General features: G+C 35.9%; 1 protein-coding gene across 1 annotated transcript in view; it reads left to right on the plus strand.

Annotated features, from left to right (window-relative positions):
• The window catches only part of LEKR1 (leucine, glutamate and lysine rich 1), a gene marked incomplete at its 3' end in the record, with an annotated part of 107,301 nt that overhangs the window by 15,283 nt on the left and 67,175 nt on the right, over window positions 1-24,843 (plus strand). Inside the window, exon 4 of the mRNA XM_081138832.1 lies at window positions 19,612-19,731. Coding sequence (XP_080994958.1) covers window positions 19,612-19,731 — 120 coding nt within the window. The remainder of the gene's footprint in view (window positions 1-19,611; window positions 19,732-24,843) is intronic.

The raw sequence follows: 24,843 nt of genomic DNA on the forward strand, positions 1-24,843 counted from the left end.
TTACCTTTTTCCTATGAATGAGTATTTCTTCATTTAAAATATCAACAGTTGATGTTAGTAAACCTTGAATTAATGAATTTAATGAATGTCATGTCTTTACAAAACTAGAAACTTTCTTAAGTCTCTCAGGATTAAGTACTTCTATTACATTTTATTACAAATTTTAATAATTATGTTAAATGTCAATTGGGTCCAATATTTCTTAGTCCTTTACCAAGAAAATTTTGTTATAGTTTTTAAAATTTCAAATCTGAATAATAAAGTATTTCATACTGTTCAAGTGGAAAAAATAAAAAAAACCCTGAAGTATTCAGTTTAAAATTTTAAATTAGGTGTTTTTTTTGCCTGTCAGAGATTCTTTTGTTTGGTGTTTATTTATACTTTCCTTAATAAAATGTTGTATTATTTAAGTACATAAACACACAAATATAGAAGAAGAGGCAAGAAAGTCCCCGTTGATCCTGCTGATTGCTTTCTTTTTACTGGAGATAAAACCACTTTTAATGGTTTGGTGTATATTCTTCATTGTGTCTTTACCTTTATTATAGGTATATTTTTAACATATGTAATATATATAAGCCATATAGTTTCAAAAATGTTTATCTTTTAATAGACTAGTTTTTCAACATAACCAATCTGTTAAATTTATTGTTGTGTGATTTTTGCCACTTAACTATATATCTTGAGAATTGTTCCGTGTTATTGCATATAGATCTACCTGGTTCTTAACTGCTACAACATTTTCCTTACTAAGAATATGCCAAAATTACTTAACCATTTCTATTTTCAACATTTAAATTATTTTCAATATTTATTATTACATGTAGTATTTAAATTTATATTTGTGTACACATTTTCCATAGAATAAATTCCTAGAAGTGAAATTGCTAAAGAGTGTGCCTTTTAAAAATTTTGATGTGTATATTATATCAAATTGTTCTTTCAGAAGATAGTGTTAACTTTATTTTTGGCCAACAGTTTATAAAGTGGTTATTTTCCTATAGTTTGTTAATATTGAAGTCTTCGCAATTTTTTTCAAATTTTTACTTTTTTCTTGAGTGAAAAAATGATACTTCATTGTTATTTCATTTGTGTTTTTTGTTAATGAGGTTGAAGATTTTTCATGTTTACTAGATATTTATATTTCTTCCTCTATTACCTATTCATATATGTTGTCCAAATTTCTATTTGGTTATTTATTTTTGTTTATTTATATGAGTTTTCAATATAGTATGAACATTATACTTTGTTTATATATGTTGCTAATATTTTCTCATGGTTGCTTATCTTTTTGTTTATTTTGTCTGTATTGATTTTTAATATCCTTTGCCAAATTCTGGTCAGAGTTCTATATCAAGTTCTTTTGGTTACAAGCAACAGAAGCTTCTCTGACTAACACTAGCCTAATGGTAGATTCAGGCAAATTGAAAAAACAACATACAGTACATTTGAGTTTCCTCCATTTCTTTTCACAGCTTGATAGCTCATTTCTTTGAATAATATTCCATTGTCTGGATGTACCACAGTTTATCCATTAACCTACTGAAGAACGTCTTGGTTGCTACCAAGATTTGGCAATTATGAAAAAAGCTGCTATAAATATCCATGTGCAACTATTTGTGTAGATATGTATATTCAACTTTCGGTAAATACCAAAGAATATAATTACTGGATCACATGGTATGCATAGTTTTTTAAGAAACTACCAAACTGTCTTCCAAAGTGGCTTTCTCACTTTACAATTCCAGTGCCAGTGAATGAGTGCTCCTGTCACTACATCCTCACCAGCATTTGGTGGGAGTGGTGTTTTGGATTTTGGCCATTCTAATAGGTGTGTAGTGGTATCTTTTAATTTACATTTCCCTGGTGATTTTTCTCTATTGATTTGTTTTTGTTGTTGTTAATCCTCACTCGAGGATATTTTTTCCATTGATTTTTAGAAAGAATGAAAAGGAGAGATGGGGGAGAGAGGGAGAGAGACAGACAGACATTGACTTGAGAGAGACACATCGATTGGTTGCTTCCCACACGTGCCCTGACCAGGGCTGGGGATTGAACCTACAACTGAGGTATGTGCCCTTGACCAGGAATAGAACCCGCAATCCTTAGGCCCATGGGGCAGCTCTAACCACTGAGCCAAACCAGCCAGGGCTCTATTGATTTCTTGTTTCAATTTCATTGATTTCTGCTCTAATTATTTATTATTATTTTCTAATCATCACCCAAGGCCTTTTTTTTTTTAAGAGAGAAGAAGGGAGGCGAGGAGAGAGAGAGAATCATCGATGTGAGAGACACATCCATCAGTTGCCTACCGTACACACCCCTCCTGGAATTGACCCTGTCACCTGGATGTGTGCCCTGACCTGGAATTGAACCTGCAACCTTTTGATGTATGGGACAGTACTCCTGGCCAGGGATTTGCTCTAAATATTATTATTTCTTTCCCTTTACTTAATTTGATTTAATTTGCTCTTCATTTTCTAGCTCCTTAAGGCGAAAGCTTAGATTATTGATTTTAGATCTTTTCTCTCTTCTAACAAATGCATTCAATGCTATACAGTTCCCTTTAAGCACTACTTTTACTGCATCACACAAATTTTAATAAGTTAAAAATTTCAATCCATTTTCCTTTAATTCAAAGTTTTAAAAATTTCTCTGGCATTTCTTTTTTGTTCCTTTTGTTATTCAAAAGTGTGCTGTTTATTTAGGTCCTCTTTTTTTCTTTATGAGTCTGGTTAAAGTTTTGTCAATCTTGTTTATCTTTTTAAAGAACCAGCTCTTGGTTTCATTGATCTTTTGTATTTTTTATTAGACTATTTCATTTATTTCTGCTCTGATCTTTATTATTTGCTTTTTTCTTCTCAAGTTTGGACTTTGTTTGTTATTCCTTTTCAAGTTTCTTTAAGTGTAAAGTTAGATTGTTTATTTGAGATTTTTCTTGTTTCTTGAGATAGCCCTATAATGCTATGACTATCCTTCTTAGGACTGCTTTCACTGTGTCTCATAGATTTTGAGTTATTCTCATTTTCATTTGTTTCATGGTATCTTTTGATTTCTTCCTTGATTTCATTGTTAACTCATTTATTGTTTAATAACATGTTATTTAGCCTCCATGTCTTTGTGTGTTTTTCAGTTTTTTTCTTGTGATTGATTTCTAGTTTTATACCATTATGGTCAGAGAAGTTGCTTGATATGATTTTAGTCTTCTTAAATTTATTGAGACTTGTTTTGTATCCTAACGTGATCTGTCCTAGAAAATGTTCCATGTGCACTTGAAAAGAATGTATATTCTGCTGCTTTGGGGTAAAATGCTCTGAAGGTATCAATTAAATCCATCTGATCTAGTGTGTCATTTAAGGTCACTGTTTCCTTGCTGATTTCCTGTCTGGAAGATCTATCAATTGATGTCAATTGGATGTTAAAATCCTCTACTATGACTGTATTACTGTCAATCCCTCCTTTATGTCCATCAATATTTGATTTATATGTTTAGATACTCCTGTGATAAATGATGTTGGGGAAAATGGACAGATAATATGAAAAATAAATGAAATTAGCTCACCTTCTTACACCATACACAGAGTAAACTCAAAATGGATTAAAGATAAATGTAAGACTCAAAACCATAAAAATCCTAGAAGAAAACATAGGCAGTAAAATCTTGTAGCAGTATTTTTTCTGATATATCTCCTCGGGCAAGGGATACAAAAGTAAAAATAAACTAATGGGACTACATCAAACTAAAAAGGGTGTTGCACAGCAAAGGAAACCATCAACAAAATGAAAAGACAACCCACTGAATGGAAGAAAATATTTACCAATGATACATCTGATAAGGGTTAATATCCAAAATTTATAAAGAACTTATAACACTCAACACCAAAGAACAAACAATCCAATTGAAAAATGGGCAGCCCAGCTGGCATGGCTCAGCAGTTGAGGATCAACCTATGATCCAGGGTATCGCCGTTTGATTCCAGGTCAGGGCACATGCCCAGGTTTCGGGCTCGATTCCCAGTAGGGGGCATGCAGGAGGCAGCCAATCAATGACTCTCATCATTGATGTTTCTATCTTGCTCTCTCTCCCTCTCCCTTCCTCTCTCTGAAATCAATAAAGACATCTTTTTTAAAAACATGGGCAAAGGACCTGAATAGACACTTCTCCAAATAGGACATACAGATGGCCAAGAGACATATGAAAAGATGCTCAACATCACTAATTATTAGAGAAATGCAAATTAAAACTACAATGAGATATTACCTCAGACCTGTCAGAATGGCTATTATTAATAAATCAACAAACAACAAGTGTTGGCGAGGATGTGGAGAAAAGGAAACCCTTTTGCAGTGTTGGTGGGAATGCAGATTGGTGCAGCCACTATGGAAAACAGTATGGAGTTACCTCAAAAAATTAAAAATAGAACTGCCTTATGGCCCAGCAATTATACTTCTGGGAGTTTATCACAAGAAACCCAAAGCACTAATTCAAAAGAAGATATGCACCCCTATGTTCACTGCAATGTTATTTACAATAGCTAACATCTGGAAGCAGCCCAAGTGCCCATCAGTAGATGAGTGATAAAAAAGCTGTGGGACATTTACACAGTGTAATACTATTCAGCCATAAAAAACAAGGAAATCTTACCCTTTGCAACAGCATGGGTGGACGTAGAAAACATTATACTAAGTGAAATAAGCCAATTAGAGAAAGACAAATATCGTATGATTTCTCTCATATGTGGAATCTAATGAACAAAATAAACTAACAAACAAAACAGAGACAGACGCATAGATAGAGAACATGCTGACAGCTGTTGGGCAGGGGCTGGGTGAGGGATTGAGCACAAAAGAAAAAAGGAGAGAAAAAACTCATTGACACAACAGTGTGGTGATTACCAGAGGGAAAGGGGGATGTGAGGAGGTAGAAGACGGTATAGGGGCATAAATGATGATGGAAGGAAACTTGGCTTGGGGCAGTGAACACGGAATACAGTGTACAGATAATGTGTTGTGGAATTGTGCACCAAACCTGTACACTTTTGTTAACCAGTGTCACCCCATTAAATTCAATAAAACAGAAAAAAATGTTTGTTGTTTAATCTCCAAATATTTTGGAAGTTTCCACCTTTCTGTTTGATTTCTAGGTTAATTTCACTGTGGTCTAAGCACAGGCATTGTATAATTTTAATTTTTTAAAATTTGTTAAGATGTGTTTTGGACCCAGAACATGGCCTATCTTGGTGAATGTTCCATGTGAGCTTGAGAAGAGAGTATATTCTGCTGTTGCTGGATGAAGTAGTCTTTAGATATCAATTATATCAGTTGATTGATGATGCTGTTGAGTTCAAATATGTCCTTACTTATTTTCTGTCTAATGATTCTCTCTGTTGCTAGGAGTAGAGTATTGGAAGTCCTCAACTCTCATTGTGGATTTGTCTATTTCTCTTTGAGTTCTATAATTTTTGCTTCACAAAATTTGTAGCTCTGTTATTTGGTGTGAACACATTTAGGATTGTTATGCCTTCTTGGTGGATTGATCCTTGTATCATTATATAATATCCTTATTTGTCTCTATTATTTTTCTTTGCTCCGAAGTCTATTTTATCTGATATTAATATAATCATTACTACATTTTTAATAAACTGTTTACATGGTATATTTTTTCTATTCTTTTACCCTCAACTTACCTATGTTATGAATTTGATGTCAGAGTCTTGTAGCTATCATATTGTCAAATCATGGGTTTTTTAAATCCACTCTGCCAGTCTCTTTTAATTGGTGTATTTAGAACATTCACATTTAAGGTAATTATTGATATGTTAGGGTTTAAGTATGCCATTTTATTATTTGTGTTTAGTTTGTTTCCTCTGGTTCTCATCCTCTGTTTCTCTTTTCTTACCTTTATGTTGGTTTCTTGAACATTTTTAGGATTATATCTTGATTTCTTTATAGTGGTTTTTAGTATATTGCCTTGCATAGGTTTCTTAGTGGTTGCTCTAGCTATTGCAATACAGGTGCATGACATCATAGTCTGTGGCTTAATTATGATGTGTCTTGGCATGAATTTCTTTGGGTTTATTCTTTTTGGATAGAATAAGATCTTTCCTATAGCTTGTTGGAGCTGTAGGTTTATATCTCTTGTCATATTTAGGGAGTTTTTCCAAACATATGAATGTTTGTTCTTTTGCTATTATCCCACAGGCCCCTGAGACACCGTTAATTTTTTTCTTTTCTGTTGTTCAGATTGGGTGAATTCTGTTGATCTGTCCTAAAGTTCAGTGGTTCTCTACTCTATCATTATACTCTGCTATTGAGCCCATCCAATTAGGTTCCCCCTCACCCCAATTACTGTGTTTTTCAGTTATATGATTTCTTTTTTTTAATGTAATTTCTGTTTCTTTTTGAGATTTTCTTTTGTTTCAAGAGAATTTTTAATTCCTTTTTAAAGGAATTTTCGTGATGGCTGCCTTCTGATCCTTGTTTGATAATTTCAGCATCTGATTCATTGCAGTGTGGGGTCTGCTGATTATCTTCTCTTGTTGATGTTGTGATTTTCTTGGTTCTGGCATGATGAGTAATTTTCCACTGAGTCCTGTTTATTTTGGAGGTTATACTATGAGACTTTGAATCCTATTTAATATTTTTTTAGCAGGTACTCCCTCTGTTGAGGTATAGCATGATAGCCAGATGGATATGTTTTTTTCTGCTTCCCACTATCCTGCCAATACTGTCTTGTATCAGACTGGTAGAGTGAAGCTCACCTATTCCCCTTGGCCCCACTCACATCTTCCCAGCAAAAGTAGATCACCAACTTACAATGCTGTGTGTCTGCACGGGTATCTAACATCAGCTCCCTGCTGCTGAACTCACTGTCACCAGGGAGGTGGGGATTCAGACAACTAATTCGCACTGCTTTGTTGCAGCCGGGTGAGGGCAGAGGCTTGGCTCCTGTCTGTGCCCCGCTGACACCAAGAGATGGGAGAATGCCAACCAGTGCTGCCTCCCCCTACTTGATCTGCCTTGCTGATGTCAGCTGTGGGTGGAGGCTTAGCTCTCTGCTGGTCTCACTGGCACCAGGGATAGGGAAGCAGAGTGTCAACTCCTGTCTCACTGATGCAGGGTGGGGCTGGAGGCTTTCTACCTAGACCCTCTGACACATGATGTGTGTGAGGAGCAGTATGAGGAGTGCTGCTAGTCCTGTTTTTCACTGCTTTATTTGGCCTCTTTGCTGCCAGTTGGGTATGGAGGTTTAGTTCCCCACTGGGTCTCCCTGACTCAAAGAACAGAAGGGAAGTAGTAGAGTACTTACTTCAACCAACTTGTACTGCTTTGTTTAGACTCAGTTGGTGCAGGGTTGGGGTGGAGGCTCAACTCCCCACTGGCCTCACTGATACCACCCTGGTCAGGGAGTTGGAGCATATCTTGCTTCTGCAATAGGAAAATGAAAATCAGCTCCCAGCTCACCCCACTGACAAACCAGCCAGGTGAACTGGAATGCACCACCTGTCTCTGTGGGGCAGGGGCCATAAGGTGTGGAAGATCACCTCTGCTCAGCTGCAGCCCTGATGAAGCTATGGAGTTTTACAGTTGATATTTAGCTGGAGAGTATGTTGCCAAGAATGTTTTCTGCTGTTTAGCCATACTTTCCCTGATAAACTAAGTAGATCAGACTTTTTGGGAGTTTGTTGTTGTTGTTGTTGTTTTAAATGTGGCTGTTGGTAATTCTAGGTTGGAGACTTTTGAAGCACCCTGTTTGGGACATAGGAGAGGCACTAAGGAAACTCAGGAATCTTGTTGTGTTGGTGTTTTTCAAGTCCCAAGGCCATTTGCCTTCTTCCCACCTTTCAGAGCCTTCCTTTGCTTGCATTGTGTTGTGATCAGGATTTTTCAGTTGTAAGAGGGAGAACCTGGGAGTAATGGGGCCACTTCATTTTAGTTGTGACCTTGAGTTGATTTTTAGCACATTAAATATTGCTTTGAATAAGAACATTTAAAAAAATCATTTGATTAAATTCTCACAAATGTCAATAGGTAGCTTACAAAAGTCAGCAGTTACATAAATGCTAAACTTTTCCTCTTTGACTTCTGCTCATGCAAAATTGAGACTGTGCATGGAGATATGTGCAGCAGGATAGACCTTTCCACGAGGAACCAGACTTAAGAGTTTTGTTGGTTATGGTTAGCTGTTCTCATAAATCAGGTGAGCCATATAAGTAAAGTATAGAGCAGTCATCCCATGGAAGGGGCACAGGTAGGTACTAAAGGTTCAGAGAGACAGATTGAGTCCACAGTTTGGGATAAAACAGAGAGTGTCTCTGAGTTTATAAATGAGAGTCGGAGGAAATAGGTGTAGCTGGCTGGAGTAGAGGGTGAGGGGGCAAACAAGGCAGATTGTGTTAATCATCATCTTCTCGTGCCAAACTTACTTTCCACATAGACCAGTTATATCAGTTAGGAACGCAGTCTGCAGAAAGAGGTTTAAATGGACAAGGGTTTATTTGTTTCTTGAATCAAGAAGGGATATAGGCAGCTCAGCCATGCCATGTCACCAGGGACCCAGCCCCTTTCCTCCTCTCACTTCATTTCTCAGTAAGTAGGCCTTCGGACTCACGCTGGTTTATCTTATGATCTCAAAATGGCTCATGCACTGCCAGAAGGCAGGAATATGAAGGGGGACAGTTGGGGAAGTGCCTGTATTGGGAAATCAAAAGCTTTCCCACAACTGCAGGGGAGTCTGGGGAACAGACTGCAGGGAGTTGGCTCACTGCTTCCTGAAATAACATCAGGCTCTGTTTGAAGGAAGAAGATGCTAGCAGGGCCTGCCTCACCTGAGCATTACATTTTCCTTAAGAAAATAATGTGTGCATGCTTACTGTAGTTCCTTGAGAGGAAGAAAAATAGTATCTCAAAAAAGGAATATATGTTTTCTTACATGTCTTTGTCCAGGCTGTGCTTTTTCTGCTTTTGCAGTGCTCTGATGTGTATGGAAGTAGTGTAAGAGGCACAGATGTTAAAATGTTTGGGACAACTGAATTTTGAATACTCAAGATTTTGTAGAACAAGGAACTGATGTAAAAGTTCTCATGGGGTGGGGCACACTCCTTAGGGAATCACTTCAGATCTCTTGGGGCCTTTTCAAACCCTTACCTCTCTTCCAAAATTCTGATTTGTCCCTTTTGGGGAAGATTGAGAATCTGCGGTGAAATGAGAGCTGCCACCGATGCGAGGGTGATGGGCACATGGGGAAGGCAGGAAAAAGGGTGAGTACTACTTGGAAAAGCATTTATTCTTTTTCAGGGCACTGAAAATTGTCTCCAGTGGACACGGTTGTTAACAAGTTATTTAACCCTAGAAGTTTATATCATATTTTTCTCAGTCTAGAAGTACAGATATGCATTTATTGTGTCGTATGTACTACTTAAACTTTGAGAAACCTAAGCAAGTTGTATTCCCACTGTGGAGCTCTGAGACCAGCTAGTCCTTTTACCTATTACCTTTTCCTTTTTCTCCTGCACCAGCACTAGATTACGTTACAGACCAAAGTTCTTAGGCATAGAGGATACTGTTTTCCTTTATTCCTTCTCTCTGTGGATACATGCAAACAGTAAACAGAAGTAGACAGATGTTTTTACTATTGGTACAAATAATGTTTACATGGGTTTCCTTGCTACTAGATAGGGAGATTGATATTTATTCAACAACACTGATAGACCTATGTACACATGTATATCTTTTATTACCAGTATAACTTTGAAAGCCCTTCTGTGTATCATTATGTTGTTCCTATAGCAACATGGTTACCAAAACAAGGTACATTTTTTTCTGCTTTGTATTTTTAAAGGAGATCTTTCCCCCTCCAGCTTTAAAATCAGCATTGTAGAGTTTCAGTCCCAGACATTCAGTAGTCTTTTTACTTATAACTCGTTATTTATCACTGTAACATAAAATACAATTTTTATTGGACTAAATCCTAGTGGGAATTATGAGAATGGATGAAGGGAAGCAGTGTATGGTATGGTATAAACAACAGAGGCTCTGCTGTTATTACCTAGCCCCATGACCTTGTCTCGTCTTCTGTTACTTCGTCTATAGAATGGTCAGAGAAGCAGCTACAGGAATGATATTCCCATTACTCTGTGCCTGGCAGGAATTCAGTTATGTTTCACCCTTTTTCCCGTTTTCATGCCTGTTAACTAAAGTTATTAGCATACAGTGTTTTCTTCCATACATATCATCACATTCCCACCTACCTTGGATCTCCAAATATTGCCTAATATTACAAGGGAAATTTGAGTCTAAGAAATATCCTGATCTCAGTGCTACCACAATAATTCCAGTTATTTCTTTCATGGGTCATGTCTTTGGTGTTGTATATAAAAAGGCATCACCATACCCTATGTTTTCTCTTATGTTATCTTCTAGGAATTTTAATAGTTTGCATTTTACATTTAGGCCTGTGATCCATTTTGGCCAAATTCCTTGAGGTAAATCTCCCAATATTGTTGAGGCCACACTATGACTGGTTTCCCCTGGAGTTTTTAACTCTCAGAATTGTCTGCAGTGAGCCTTCAGCAATTTGTAAACTACAGTTCATGCTTTCCTACTCAATAATTATTCTTTTCTTTTTTTTTAATATGCCTTTATTGATTTCAGAGAGAGGAAAGGAGAGGGATAGAGAGATAGCAACATCAATGATGAGAGAGTCATTGACTGGCTGCCTCCTGCAGCCCCCCCCTTGGGATCGAGTCTGCAACCTGGGCATGTGCCCTGACTGGGAATCGAACCAATATCTCCTGGATCATAGCGTGCTGGCTGGGCTCAATAGTTATTTTTGAACAATAAGGGCAAACTGGAACTATTCTAGGACTTATGATTAATTTTAAGAAAATAATATTTACATATGTAAAAAAAGTAAATAAATTTTTTTTTTACTAAGTCTTTTTCCTTTTATTACATTGTTTTGGGTGGGAGTTCTCCCCTCCCCCCAGCAATTTGTGATTTAGAAATCATTGCTTCCATGGTCAGATAAACAGATGATGAAGACCTGTATTGGTTTTCAATAACCTGTGTCCTCTAAAACGTCTTTTGGGTGACCCTCATGTTCATTTCTCCTCCTGGTCACTTTCTGCACAGGCAGTCCCAGTTTTCCTCCTGGGTCTGCTTCTGTGCATTTGTGGCTTCCCCTTTCCATGTAGAACCTTTGGTTCTCCTCTGAAAGTATTGTTTTCTCCAGTCCATGTCAACATAGACAAGTAAATTACATTTCAAGGTTTTCTTCAAATTATTGTGGTCTTTCTTTTTAACAATAAATTACAAAAGTGTTTAATGGTTAAACAATTTGTTGGTCTTATCTAACTTTCCTGTCGCTGTGGGCATGTGAGCTTCCTTTTTATATTATTTATTCCTCCCAGCAACCTTTTTTTCCTTTGACATGATTTTTATTTATTTATTTATTTATTTTTACTTTTTATTGAATTTATTGGGGTGACATTTATTAATAAAATTATATAGACTTCAGGTGTACAATTCTGTAATACATCATCTGATATTGTTTTGTGTGTTCACCACTCCATATAATTTTGATACAGATTTAAGTTAGTATAAGACTTTCTGAGGCCATTCTCATTTCATTGTGTTTGTATGTTGTTGTTGTTTTCTCCCCCTTAGCCAAACTAAACTGCCAATTTTATTTCTTCCTTTGTGGTTAGATTATTTTGATTAAGACCTTTCTTTTTTATGATGTTACCTCCATGTACTCTAGTCCATAGTGACCTCTTTTGGATATCATATAGCATTTATACTTTTTAAACAAACCATTTGGCAGTTGAGTATATACTGCCTTATTTGTGTTTTTGTTGGTGTTTTTCCTTAAGTCTTTCCTTTTTAATATGTCAAAATCCTTGAGAACAATAACTGTCTTTGTCTTCCCTTGTATCACCCATAGCACCTTGCACGGTGATATGTACATGGCAGATGTTTGCTAATCTACTGAGTGATTGAAACGTATGAAATGAATCTTGAAGTCGAGGTTTTCATATGACATTTCATTTTGATTTTACCACTGTACATAACATAGGAATGTTTGCACACCTCCTGCAAGGTACTCGAGCTTATGTGTTGTTCTATATTATAAATGATATCTATGTCAAGAATGAAGTGGAATGGTATATCTCTTGCTGCCACCTCTGTTTTCTATTAACAACAAATGTATGTAGGCCTAGAGATGGCTGTCTGCCATGAATTGCATCATTTACACTGGTTTTTAATATGCCTCCTGGCATTTCAGTTTCTGTTCTCAGCAGGCAACCTCCCTCGTGCTGAATCCTCTAATATTTGTACGCAGATAAATGCTTAGAGAGCTGTGAAAGATATTCTGGCTTTGCTTCTATGTGGTTTTAGATGAATGTCAAAGACACATTGGAAAGTGTATCATTCAAATGTAATTTAAAATATTGAATCATAATAATTTCCTGGAGCTTATATTCCATTTTTCCATTAATGGACATGAGTTTTTATATTGAGTTTTGTCACTGTGTATGATTACTCCTGGGTTTGTAATCATCTGCTCTCAGAGGAGGAGGGATGTGTCTCACCTGCTGCCAGCCAGCAGGCACTATGCCTGAAGATACTGTGCCTGAGGGGTGCAAAGAAACAAGAGAGAGGAGAAAAATGGAAAATAGTTTATAACCTTTTTCTTGCCCTAGTTGGAGGGACAGTGTGGCATGAGGCTGGGAAGAAGGGAGATGCATATTAAATGTGTTACCAGCTTTTAGTTAAGGCTCAGAGGAGGAGCTTAAAATATTTACTTTGTAATAATTATACATTTTTGTTGTATCAATAATCATGTCGATGAGTTTAACAAACAATTTTTAAAGCTTATTTTCCCTTCAAGACCCTTTGTGTTCAAAAGACTCATACCATACATAAGATAAAGGTAAAAGAAAATCAAATTTATTTTCATAGAGAACATTTTTTCACAAATTTTATATTAGTAAATAATAGATTGATTTTTTTAAAAACTGGGGACAAGAGTTCATATTTAGTAACATCTATTCATAAATATTATGGATTATTTTTTAAATATTTTGTGTGGCCATCAGAATGGTAGCCTTGAAATCTGAATTCTCTTTTGGAAAAATATTTCAATGATTAATTTATACATTTTGCTTTATTGGTATATTGATGAATGTTTCCTGGTAATTGCTTAGGGGGAAACAATCAAACAGTAACTCATGTAATCATATGAGTTTTAATCCTATTATTGATCTAATTTAGAGTCATTTTTATCTATAAGAAAGTTTTGAAATAAAAACTGGGACATAATTACTGTATTAAGGTGCTAGGGTCAGAGTAATTCTTCTGATCCTCCCCTTGTCATCTGAAAAAATTCTGTAGATAAAGATTTAGGTTAACTCACTCATTCACTTATTCATGAATGATATCATTTTCTAACTTTGAATATCTTGAGAAAGACATTTAAATATGTATTTTTATATCATTCTGTTACTATTTTGACAAACTCAAGAGAGTTGTTCAGTTCATATTCTGTCATTAAACATGCAAATAAAATAATGATAACAGTGAACATAATGATATAATTGGGAGGGAATGAATGTTTACGGTTTTCAACATGGAATTTTGTCTAATGTGGTCTCAGTTCACCTCGCTTTTCACTGTGTCTGATGAAGCTATCCAGCTGAATGTGATCGAATAAGAGATGGGCAAGGAAGTTAGAGTTAGGAGTGGAAAGAGGATTGGGATAAGGAAGGGGGAAAAAGTAAAACAAAGCAGTTGATCTGCACTTCTGTTAAAATGCAGATGTACAGTTGGGAGAGATGGTAGTATTTATGACCAATTCTAACAGCAAAAAATATTTCAGACTCACACTTAGACTGGAAGCAGAACACTGCCAGGTAAAGAACTAATGCCAAATCCACAGCCTTTCTCACTGAGCACACGTAGGCTGACGACTTAAGTTTTTCTTCTCCTTTTGTTAATTATTTTGTGTTTGCAAAATAAAAAATTATGTAAAATTAAGCTATTGGCTTTCTCTGATATTAAGCCAGACGGTTTTGGAGAAGCACAGAGAGAAAAATAAAAGGATTGAAATACTAAGCGTGTCCAGCATATTTGGAGGGCTGCTAATCTGAGGAAAGAGATAACTACTTGAATGTGCTAAGCTCTGCTGCACCTTTTCTTTTGCTTAAGTTTGTTTATTTCTCTTGTAACCTTTTCCTTTTAGCCTGTCTTTATTTTTTGTTGTGTGTGTTGAAAGCAGCATTTTCTTGGAATATTTGTGACCATTGTTCTTCTCTATCAGACTTTGTCCAGTGTTCTTAGGTATTTCTCACCAGTATCACATCATCACATTCCAAACACAATCCTGTTTCCTTTTTCTTTTTTTTTAATTTATTGAAAACTAGATAGAATATGAGTTGAAATACATAACATACTACATTTATGCATCTGAAAAGTTAATGTTTGCATAATCTGTCTTCTAGCTCTTATTATCTGAAAAGGAAAGTTTATTTTCTTGTAAGTGCAAAACCACAGACTTCTTTACTAACGTTTTCTTTGGTCAGATATTTTACTCACTCATATCTTTATATATGGACAATTAGGTTATAATTTTCTCCATTTCCTATCCTCTTTTAAAGGGGGTGGGGGGAGTTGGCTAATGAAATAAAACTCAAAATTGTCCATGAGTTAAAGCCAGTCATTTAGTCCTTCGTTTACACTGTAATGCGGGCCTGGTATTCGATGCTACTGTGGGAGGGAGGACAACTAGGGAGCTTTCTAGGGTTGACAGTGAGAATTATACTAAAAAAATTGTGTCACATAATTATAAGCATGTCTTGTTTATCTCAGTGGGGGAAAAAAAGCAACATTCACCCCTTCGCTTCTTTTCTTCAGTGCCTTTCTCTCTTTTGCCCAAATCTGAAGTCAGTTTGGAGGCAGGAGGAGATGAAAGCAATTTGCTGTGGAAGCTAGAATATTAAGTGCTCTGGCAAGCATTCGGATTTCTCTCTCAGGAGGAAAGGAGCAGCATGCCAAATTCTTACCATGCTGAAAGACAGAAACTAACTGGGGTTGATTCTGAAAACATTTTAAGCCCATGAAAACAAAGGTTTGTGAGAATTACCACTGAACTCTTTCCCTCTGTGAACCTCTGAGTTTTGCGAGGGGATTTTGAAAAGCACACACAAATATTTGGAAATATGCATAAAGTTAATCTCCTGCTTACCTTTTCTTCAGCATATAACATTTGTGGTTTTTAACTGCTGCTCAATTCCCTTTCTTCCTAACACCATTCCACACTCCTCAATTCCTGTCAATCCCTATTAAGTATCAGTTTAATCAAGGCAGAATTCAAAGTACAAAATGCAAATAAAAATCCATCTTCTAAAATTATGTGCAAAGAAAGAATCAAAAGTAAAAAGTCAGAGCAAAGTACAATCAACTTCATATTAGTAGCAGGACAGTAGTCAGGCTGCCTGGGTTCGAATCCCAGCTCTGCCACTTGCTGTTTGCATGGCCTCGTTCGGCTTGCCTGGCTCTCTGCTTCTCCATCCCCTCATCTGTTAAACTGGGCCGACACTTGATCTACATCATAGGAATATTGTGATGTTTAAATGTGACAGCTCATGTAAATTATTAAGCACAGTGTCTGTCACTTGGTAAAGGCTCAGCAGAGTTCATTATTATTTTTGTTATTGGTATAAAACTTAACTGTGGGAAAGTATGATCTTGAAAAATTAACATTGTAATATCAATGAAATGCTAACATATAAAGTAGCATGCTGACCTAATTCATTTATTTAAATGCCAAAATGAAGTAAGATCTGAGAAGTTATAACATAATTGACCCAATATATACAGTATGACCTCACAATTCAGCATTGTTTGCCAAGAGCAATCTAAATCTAAGTGATAGAATATTTTATAAATGCTCAGTTTTAATTCATTTAAGTGTATATAATTAATAAACCAGGACAACAGAGCATTGTGTGATTTAATGCTTAATGAATTTGTTTTAATAAACCCTTAAAGCTAATATTAGAATTTGTAATTATTTTTAAATACAGATAATTCATACTTAAGTATTTTTTTCTGAGGCTTTTAAATAGGTATTGTATTAGTATTTTCATCACAAATAATATAGACAAAATTTATCTCAACCTTTAGTTCTATCAGAAATTCTCTGTTAGTATATTTGGAATCAATCAGATTGTAATATAGTCTTCTATTTCCCAGGCAACTCTGAGGCTTCTCTGTGCTGTTAATTGAGATCAGCATGATCAGCCTACCCCAAAGTCATGCTAATATCAGCATGACTTTGACAGACAGGTGGTTAAGAAAAGAGGCAGCAACCTTTTCTCAAGATATGGGCAGTCATTTTCTGAAAGCCGTGTTTTTTTTTAACAAGAGGACTGAAGTATCTTTGGGAAGCTAGATAAGCATCTTTGTGTTTGTTTACACTATTACACTCCAGGAAAATTTTCATTTTGGGAATACAACCCAGGATTACCTAAGGGTAAGCAAAAAGTATATACATTTACCTTTTGGGGTTACACAGTTCCATACTCAATAAATTATTAATACTACAAGACAGGCCCAACACTGTTTAGTTTCTACAAGTAGAAAAATGGAAAGGTTTATAAATCTTTTTAATCTAGATAAAGGAAGGAAGGAAAGTCTTAAAGGATTATTAAGAGATAAGCAAAAGGTGGTTGTTTTAAGGCATGCAGCATAAGATTAGATGTCAGTGAGGATCAGTTCTCGGGGCCATGTTATCATCAGAGAATAGTTAGAATAAATTGTACTCATCACTTCCCTGAACTCACTGAACATGGCTTGGCTTCTTATGACAAGTACAGAGCTTACTGGAAGGGACTGGGACCTGGAATTATACCCATCTATTGGCTAGAACAGGTGCTAAAGAGAACAGCCTCAGCCTTATGTGTTGTGTAGGTATAGTCTTTTACTATCACCCCCACCCATATACACGCCCTTTGAATTTTTAAGAGGGTTGATGTGTCTGGGAAAGTTGTTAACAAGAGAAGTTTATAATAATTTACCCCAACAGATAGCAGAGCTCGTGTTGGAGATAAAAAAGTCTAATTGCTCAGTGACAACTAGAGAAGCTGAATTGCAAGGCTGTGGTCCTAGCGTAGAAAGAGGATATTAAGGATCTAGTCTCAGGTGGGGTTAACCAGGAGAATACAAGGTTATAAGAAACGAAGACAGAAGCCTGCTTATTAAAGAAGAGCAAAAAATCAACAAGAATGAATTGGCGCAGAGTTGGGCAGGGGCTGTTGAACTGGGGCCTGAAGTCAGAATTGGACCTAACAGGCAAGGGCGAGGAGAAAGGCATGAGGGCAGGAGGCTGAGTGTCCAAGGGGGGATGTATGGCCACAGCCGTGAGGTAGAGCAAGCCCTGCAGCACTGAGGGGAGGTCATTGATGTCCTCCGTCAGCGAAAGCGTCCATACGTGCAGCATTCTGAAGGAAGGGACTCAGTGGGAGGGCAGACTGATGGGACAGGGAGGCCTCAGGGACACAGATGTTCCTGGACCTAAATCTTGGTGGAAGTTTCTTAGGTAATTCCTGTGGAGCAATCCTTCTAAAGTGCAAGTCTGATTCCTGCTTCAAATCCTCCAGGGGCTCCATGGCACTGAGGGGAAAGTGCAAATTCCATAACATGGCTCAACGCGATCTCATTTGCCTTCAACTCCTGTCACTTTGCATGAACCATTAAGAATTAACTTTCTGATACCCTATTTAAATGAACACCACTTTAAATAAAAGTGGTCACATAGAATAATTATTAAGTTAGCACTAAAAATAGAACATTGCTCCTCAAAGTACGTTCCAAGAAAGTCTTAAGAAGTGTCATTGAAAACGTATTCTATGGTCAAGTTTTAAGTTTGGAAAGTATTCCACATTCATCTTCTCTCTGTGATTTACTCTACACAGCAGCATAGTAAAAGCTCTGAGGAGCCTTAACAGGAAAGAAACCTGTTATTTCCAATCCTAGTTTACTATGCAGCCATTTTTAGGGTGTTGGTGGGGGGCTTACTGTAGAACATACTTTGACAGCACTAAGGTAAGGATTAAAAAAACATTTGATACGGCGAAGAAACTGCTAAAAATCAGGCAAAAATCCCTTGATTGGAACCAAAAGGAAATTGAGACACTTGAATGAAGATTCCCCAAAAAGTTTAAATGAGAAAACATCTGTAAAGCATGTTACATTGGGCCTTTTGCATAGTTGGGGCGACGTCAATTTGTCATTGCTGCTATTATTGTTTTGTTGCTTAATGGGGAGGGAGATGAAAAAGGCCTCTTCTTGCCAGTTCTGTGAGAGACAAGTTGCTGTCAGTAGGGTAGATATCAGCTAACCCTTCAGCTAAGGAACCACTGCAATATTGGAGCAAATAGTTATAGTTTCTTCTTGCTTTCAAGTTTTAGCCTGTTGGTAACTGTTGTTATAAATTCAAAATTTTCTCTGTGATTTTTACAATTCTCTCTGTCTTTCTTTCTCTCTCATGTGTATGTCGTCCTTTCTGCTCTTCCTCACTGTCTGGCACCACAAAATGTTCTAGGCTCATCTTATATTTTCCCCATATATATATATAATGTTTCTCTATTTGTGTGTGTGTGTGTGTGTACATATAAAGTTTATTGGGCAAAATGAAAATAGAATTCATTTATAGAAAGTTACAAAAATAGCACAGAGTTCCCATGTACTCAGTCAGCTTCCCCTAATGTTATTACCTTACATAGTTATGGTACAATTATAAACACTAAGACATTAACACTGGTAGAATACTATTAACTAACCTACATGCTTTATTTGATTTTATCAGTTTTGCCACTAACATCTCTTTTTACAGTCCGACATTCCACCTGGAATTGTACCTTGTGTTTAGAACTCGTATCTTCTTAGTCATCTTTGATCTGTGACAGTTCCTCACTCTTTCTTTGTCTTTCATGACCTAAGGCTTTTGAAAATAATGGTCAGGTAGTTTGTGGAATACCCCTCAATTTGGGTTTGCCCAGTGTTTACTCATACTTATGTTGAGATGGTTCATTCTGGCAAGAATACCTGAGATGCGACGTGCCCTCGTCCGTGTACCCCATCGGGGTGTATGCGATGGTGACGCCAGTATGTCTCTTTACAGGTGTTATTAACCTTGATCACTTGTCTACGGTGGTGTTTGCCAGTTTCTTCCACTGGAGTTATTTGTTTTTCCCTTTTCAATTAATAAATAACTTGGGGGTAGATACTTTGAGAATATTCAAATATTCTGTTTCTCCTCAGACTTTCCCCCACTTTTTAAGCAACTGTCAGTAGATTTTGCCTGCAGTAGTTTTTACTGTGCTCTTTTAATGATGGTTCTCTTTTCCCCCTCATTTCTTCTCATTTATTAATTGGAATTTCTCTGCGAGAAAGAGCAGTTCCTTCTCTCCCATTTATTTATTCAGTCATAGAGATGCATAGTTTTCTTTTATTTATTTTTATTAAAAGTATATTTAAATATTCATTTAAGAAAGTACTCATGAGGGAATACTTAGGCTTGTAATGGACGTCGTTTGTTTATATTTTTAGAATCCAAGCTGGAAGCATGCAATTAAAAAGTCAGCAAAGTGAAATTCAGAGATTACAGAAAGAATTGAGTCAATTGCAACATGAGTTAAAAGTGAAACAGAGACAATCACAAGTCTTCAGGTAAGATTATCTTTAATTAATTGAAAATTATAAAGATTGAAAAGATACATTTAATACTAACTTTATAAACATCCAAACCCAATGTAGTAGTATAGTTTCTATAGTCACTGTGATTGAAAAAAATGGAAATAACTTCACTTTTTTTTTTAACCATTATCACAACAATAGTTTTACCAATAAAATTAAAATCAGGCAAACATGTTGTTCTTATTTTGCAGTGACATTTAGATTGAAAATACAGTAACTAATGCATTTTCCTCTTGACCAGTATTTCTTGGTGTATTTGATCCCCTGGCACACACACAAAAAATAATAGAATGGGGAAACTTTCTAAATATAGTAATAAAACTGCTAAATTTAGAAATCGTCAATATAAAAGGTGTGAATTCTGTTTTTATATCATCTTTGGAGGGTTTATAATAACTAAAGGTAAAACCCCATGTTCTAAAGAAACTAGAAAGTACATTTTCTTTTCTAACTCTAAAAAGGGAGTTGAATATACAGAGAATATTAGAAAGAATTAATTTTTAAATTGAGTAACTTCTAGCTCTTAGAAAAGGGAAATAAGTTAAATGAGCATTACAAATAGACATAGTTCAGACTAAAAAATATGCTGGATTAATAGTTTAAATGTTAGGTCCTTTTTCTTTTTTTCAGTCTACTGCTTACTGCCAGAAACATTGTTCTGGGCTAATATTTTTAATTGATTTTAGAGAGAGTAAGGGGGAAACAGAGACAGACAGGCAGGCAGGCAGGCAGGCAGGCATTGATCTGTTGCCTCCTGCACCCTGACTGGGAATTCACTGCCACCTTTTGGTGTACGGGATGACACTCCAACCCACTGAGCCACACTGACCAGGGCTGGGCTAATAATTTTTTATACACCATTTACCTTTCATAAATGTCTTGCACATACATGATGCTCAATAAGTAGTCTTTGAATGAATGAACGATTCTACTCACAAAACAGATGACCATTTCTGTCCTGAGAAATCTCTGCCATTTCCTAGAAATCTGCTGTTGAGCCAGCAGGTGAACTGAGCTCTTCATTTTAGTCAGGGTGATCACTAGTCAAGCTTGGCTCCTACAGTAGCCTTGGCCCAAGTCTGCTAAGTTATCTATATTTATTTTTAGAAGATTCCTATTGTGAATCTTTCATAAATTGTTTGAAATATAAAGTACTTGTCCTTTAGTTTTTCTTATTTGTAAATCTATCTAGACTCTGTCATCTCTGAAACTTCCCATGCCAACTCCCAAAAATTTCTCCTCCTAGCTTTCTTAATTTCTCTTCAACTCTTCAGCATCATTAAGGTTTCCAGTATTTTCTCTGATTCTTCCCAACCATTTTTTGGTTTTACTTTGTTTCCTAGCCTTGATGCCATAGTGACTTAACTGTGACTTCTTTAAAAACAGCTTTATTGAGACATAATTACATACTATAAAATCCACCCATTTTAAGTGGAAATGCAATGATTTTTAGTAAACTCACTGAGTTGTGCAACCTTTACCACATTCCATTTGTGACATCCCACAAAGATCTTCATATCATTTGCATTTAATCTCTACTCTTAGCATCAGTCCTAGGCAGCCTTCTTCCTGTTTCTATAAATTTTCATTTTTCTGGACATGTCAGGTATGCAGAATCATACATATGTAGTCTTTTCCATCAGGCTTCTGTCACTGTTTTTGAGGCTCATTCATGTTGTGCCATGCATCAGCACTTTGTTTCTTTTTTATTACTTAATAGTTTCCATTGTGTGGATAGACCACATTTTACTCATCCATTTCCCAGTTGATGGGCTTTTGGATTGTTTCCACTTGACACTTAGGAATAATGCTACTCTAAACATCCACCTACAAGTCTTTGTAGGGATGTATGTTTTATTTCTTTTGGGTAAATCCCTAAGTGTGGCATTACTGAATCATACGGTAAATTTAAATTGAACTTACTAAGAAACTGCCAAACTATTTTCCATGTGGCTGCATCATTTTATATTCCCACAAGGAATGAGGATTATAGTTTCTCTGAATTCTTGCCAACGCTTCTTATTGTCTGTCTTTTTTTATTGTAGCCATTCTAGGGGTGTGACATGGTATTTCATTGTGGCTTTGGTTTGTGTTTCCCAAATGACCAACGATGGTGAGCACCTTTTCATGTGCTTATTAACCATCTGCATGGTTATTTAGTGAAATATCCATTGAAATATTTTGCCTAGTTTTTCATTGGTGTGTTTTCTTATTATAGGATCGTAAGAGTTCTTAATTTGCCTTGGGTGGAGTCCTTTATTTGAAGTATGATTTGCAAATATTTTCTCCCAGTCAATGGCTATGTTTTCATTTTTGTAGCAGTCTCTTTTGATGAGCAAAAGTTGTTATTTTTAATAAAATAAAATTTATCAATGTTTTCTGTAATGGATTATGCTTTTGATAATGTGTCTAAGAACTCTGACTAATCACAGGTCACAAAGATTTTCTCCTGTAGTTTCTTCTGAAAGTTTTATAGTTTTAGCTTTTACATTTTGGTCTATGATTCATTTTGAGTTAACTTTATGAATGATGTGTGGTAAGGATCTAAATTCATCTTTTTTTCATGAGGATGTTCAGTTGTTCCAGCATCATTTGTTAAAAAGACTTCTTTCCTTGTTGACTTGTCTTGGTGCCTTTATCTAAAATAAATGCACCATGAATATAGGGAATTATTTCTGGACTCTTTTTTATTTCATTGATCTGTATGTCTATTCTCTTGAATACTGTAGTTTTTAGTAAATTTTGAAATCAAGAAATATAAGTCCTCAAAATTTCTTTGTTTTCAAGATAGTTTTGGCTATTCGGGATCAGCTTGTTAATTCCTGCAAAATAGCATGCCAGGTTTTTGATAGGTATAGCATTGACTCTGATGATCAATTTGGGGAGAATTGCCGTCTGAAAAATATTGAATCTTTCAACTCATAAATGCAGTATGTCTTTCTATCAATATCTTTACTTCTCTGAGAAATGTTTTGTGTTTAGTATATAAGGCAGCACTCCTTTTACTAAATTTATTTCTAAGTATTTTATTCTCTTTGATGTGATTATGAGAGGGATTTTTATTTTTTTATTTTGGGGATTGGCCATTGCTGTTATGCAGACATAAAATTGATTTTTGCATATGGACCATGTATGCATGTGACCTTGATGAACCCACTTATTAGTTCTGGTATTTGTGTGTGTGTGTGTGTGTGTGTGTGTGTGTGTATAGGATGTTTCTGTATAGAGGTTGCTTCTACTTAGAGGGTGTTTCTACTTAGAGGATGTTTCTGCCTAGAAGAGTTTACTGACTCCTTTTACTTCTGCTCATATAGTTGTAATTACCCTTAAAACCCCTCAGTCTTCATACCTATGCACAGGTTGTTAAACACCAGGCCCTCAGTTCCTCCAATACTATTCTAAATTCTCACTATTTTGTTTAGACTTCCCTGTGCTACTCATCTCTCAGAAGCTATGTGTCTTGCCTCATATTTCACGGAGAAAATTAAGGATATCAACACAGGCAGATTTACTGCAAATAAAATGATGTTTAAGATTCAGAACCCCTCACTCAGGACCCCCTTCCAAGTTTTTACAGTAATTGGTTTAAAATTCTGTCTTTTTCTACTCTGAGTTCTCCTCTCTTACACTTCTTCTTTTTTTTAAAAAAATATATCTTTATTGATTTCAGAGAGAGGAAAGGAGAGGGAGAGAGAGATAGGAACATCAGTGATGAGAGAGTCATTGGTCGGCTGCCTCCTGCACACCCCTTGCTGGGGATCAAGCCCGCAACCCGAGCATGTGCCCTGACCAGGAATCGAACCATGATCGCCTGGATCCTAGGTCAATGCTCAACTGCTGAGCCATACCCAGCCGGGCTTTCTTACACTTCTGATGTCAATATGCCATTGGAGTAGTCATAAGCATTTGGGGGATCTGAGTAGGGGAAAGATAACTTGGGAATACACCATTATGACTGCCATTTAGAAAGACATTTTAGAATGCTTCAATAGCACAATTAAGGAATTACAGACTTGAAATTTGGATGTACATGCATTTTTTAAAATTAATGGAATAAAAGCAATTTCTATTGCTTAAATTGCAATAAATATGAGCAGTTTAAGCAATAGAAATTATTCTGGCATAAGCAAATTGTAATGATTTTTTTCATATTACATCACAAGAAAATTAAGAGAGACATATTTTCAATAAAAGCACTTAGATTATTTCATAATCCATTCAATGAAGAGGAGTTAATTATTTAAATACTTTGGAAAAATATTTAAGTTTCTTGCTGATTTGACAAAAACTGCTAACATCACTGAATATAATATAAAAGTCATATTATACCACTTCAAGGACATCTAAAATAAACTAGTTCATGAGTTTCATTATTTCAAAGATAATTTAAAACTAGTCATTTTCCAAAAAAACTTGAAATGCCAAAAATCTTATAATCATATATGAAAAAAATTTGATAAGGATTTTTCCAAATTTAACACCACTTAGTATTAACATTACATTATCAGTAGTGAGTTATGAAGCTGAAATAATTTTTCTAAACTATCAATAATAAAAATACTAATAGCCATGTTAGATGGAAGGCTGTATAATCTTTATATTTTCTCCATATAAAGTATTATTATAAAGTGTTTCTCATATGCTTATAGAGCATGTAGCTAAAAATTATAGGCAAAAGTATTATAGAACTGTTTTTTGTTTTTTTTAAAATATATCTTTATTGATTTCAGAGAGAGGAAAGGGGAGAGAGAGAGAAACATCAATGATGAGAGATCAAGCCCGCAACCCGGGCATGTGCCCTGACCAGGAATCGAACCCCAGTCGCCTGGATCCTAGGTGGACGCTCAACCGCTGAGCCACGCCCGGCCAGGCTAGAACTGTTACTCACTAAAAAGTTATATTGTTTTCCTGTATTTCGTCATGCTGATGGAATTTATCAACTTTAGAATTCTTATATTTAAATTTAATGTTTTTTCTCATTCTATAAATAATTGCACACTTTTAAACCTAATCTTGTAAGTCATCAATTTTGTATTCTTTTTTTAAGAAAGCCCTCTCCTCAGCCACCACCAATCACATAAGATT

This window comes from Miniopterus schreibersii, assembly GCF_964146895.1.
Source record: "Miniopterus schreibersii genome assembly, chromosome: 5".
In the NCBI taxonomy this organism is placed as follows: domain Eukaryota; kingdom Metazoa; phylum Chordata; class Mammalia; order Chiroptera; family Miniopteridae; genus Miniopterus; species Miniopterus schreibersii.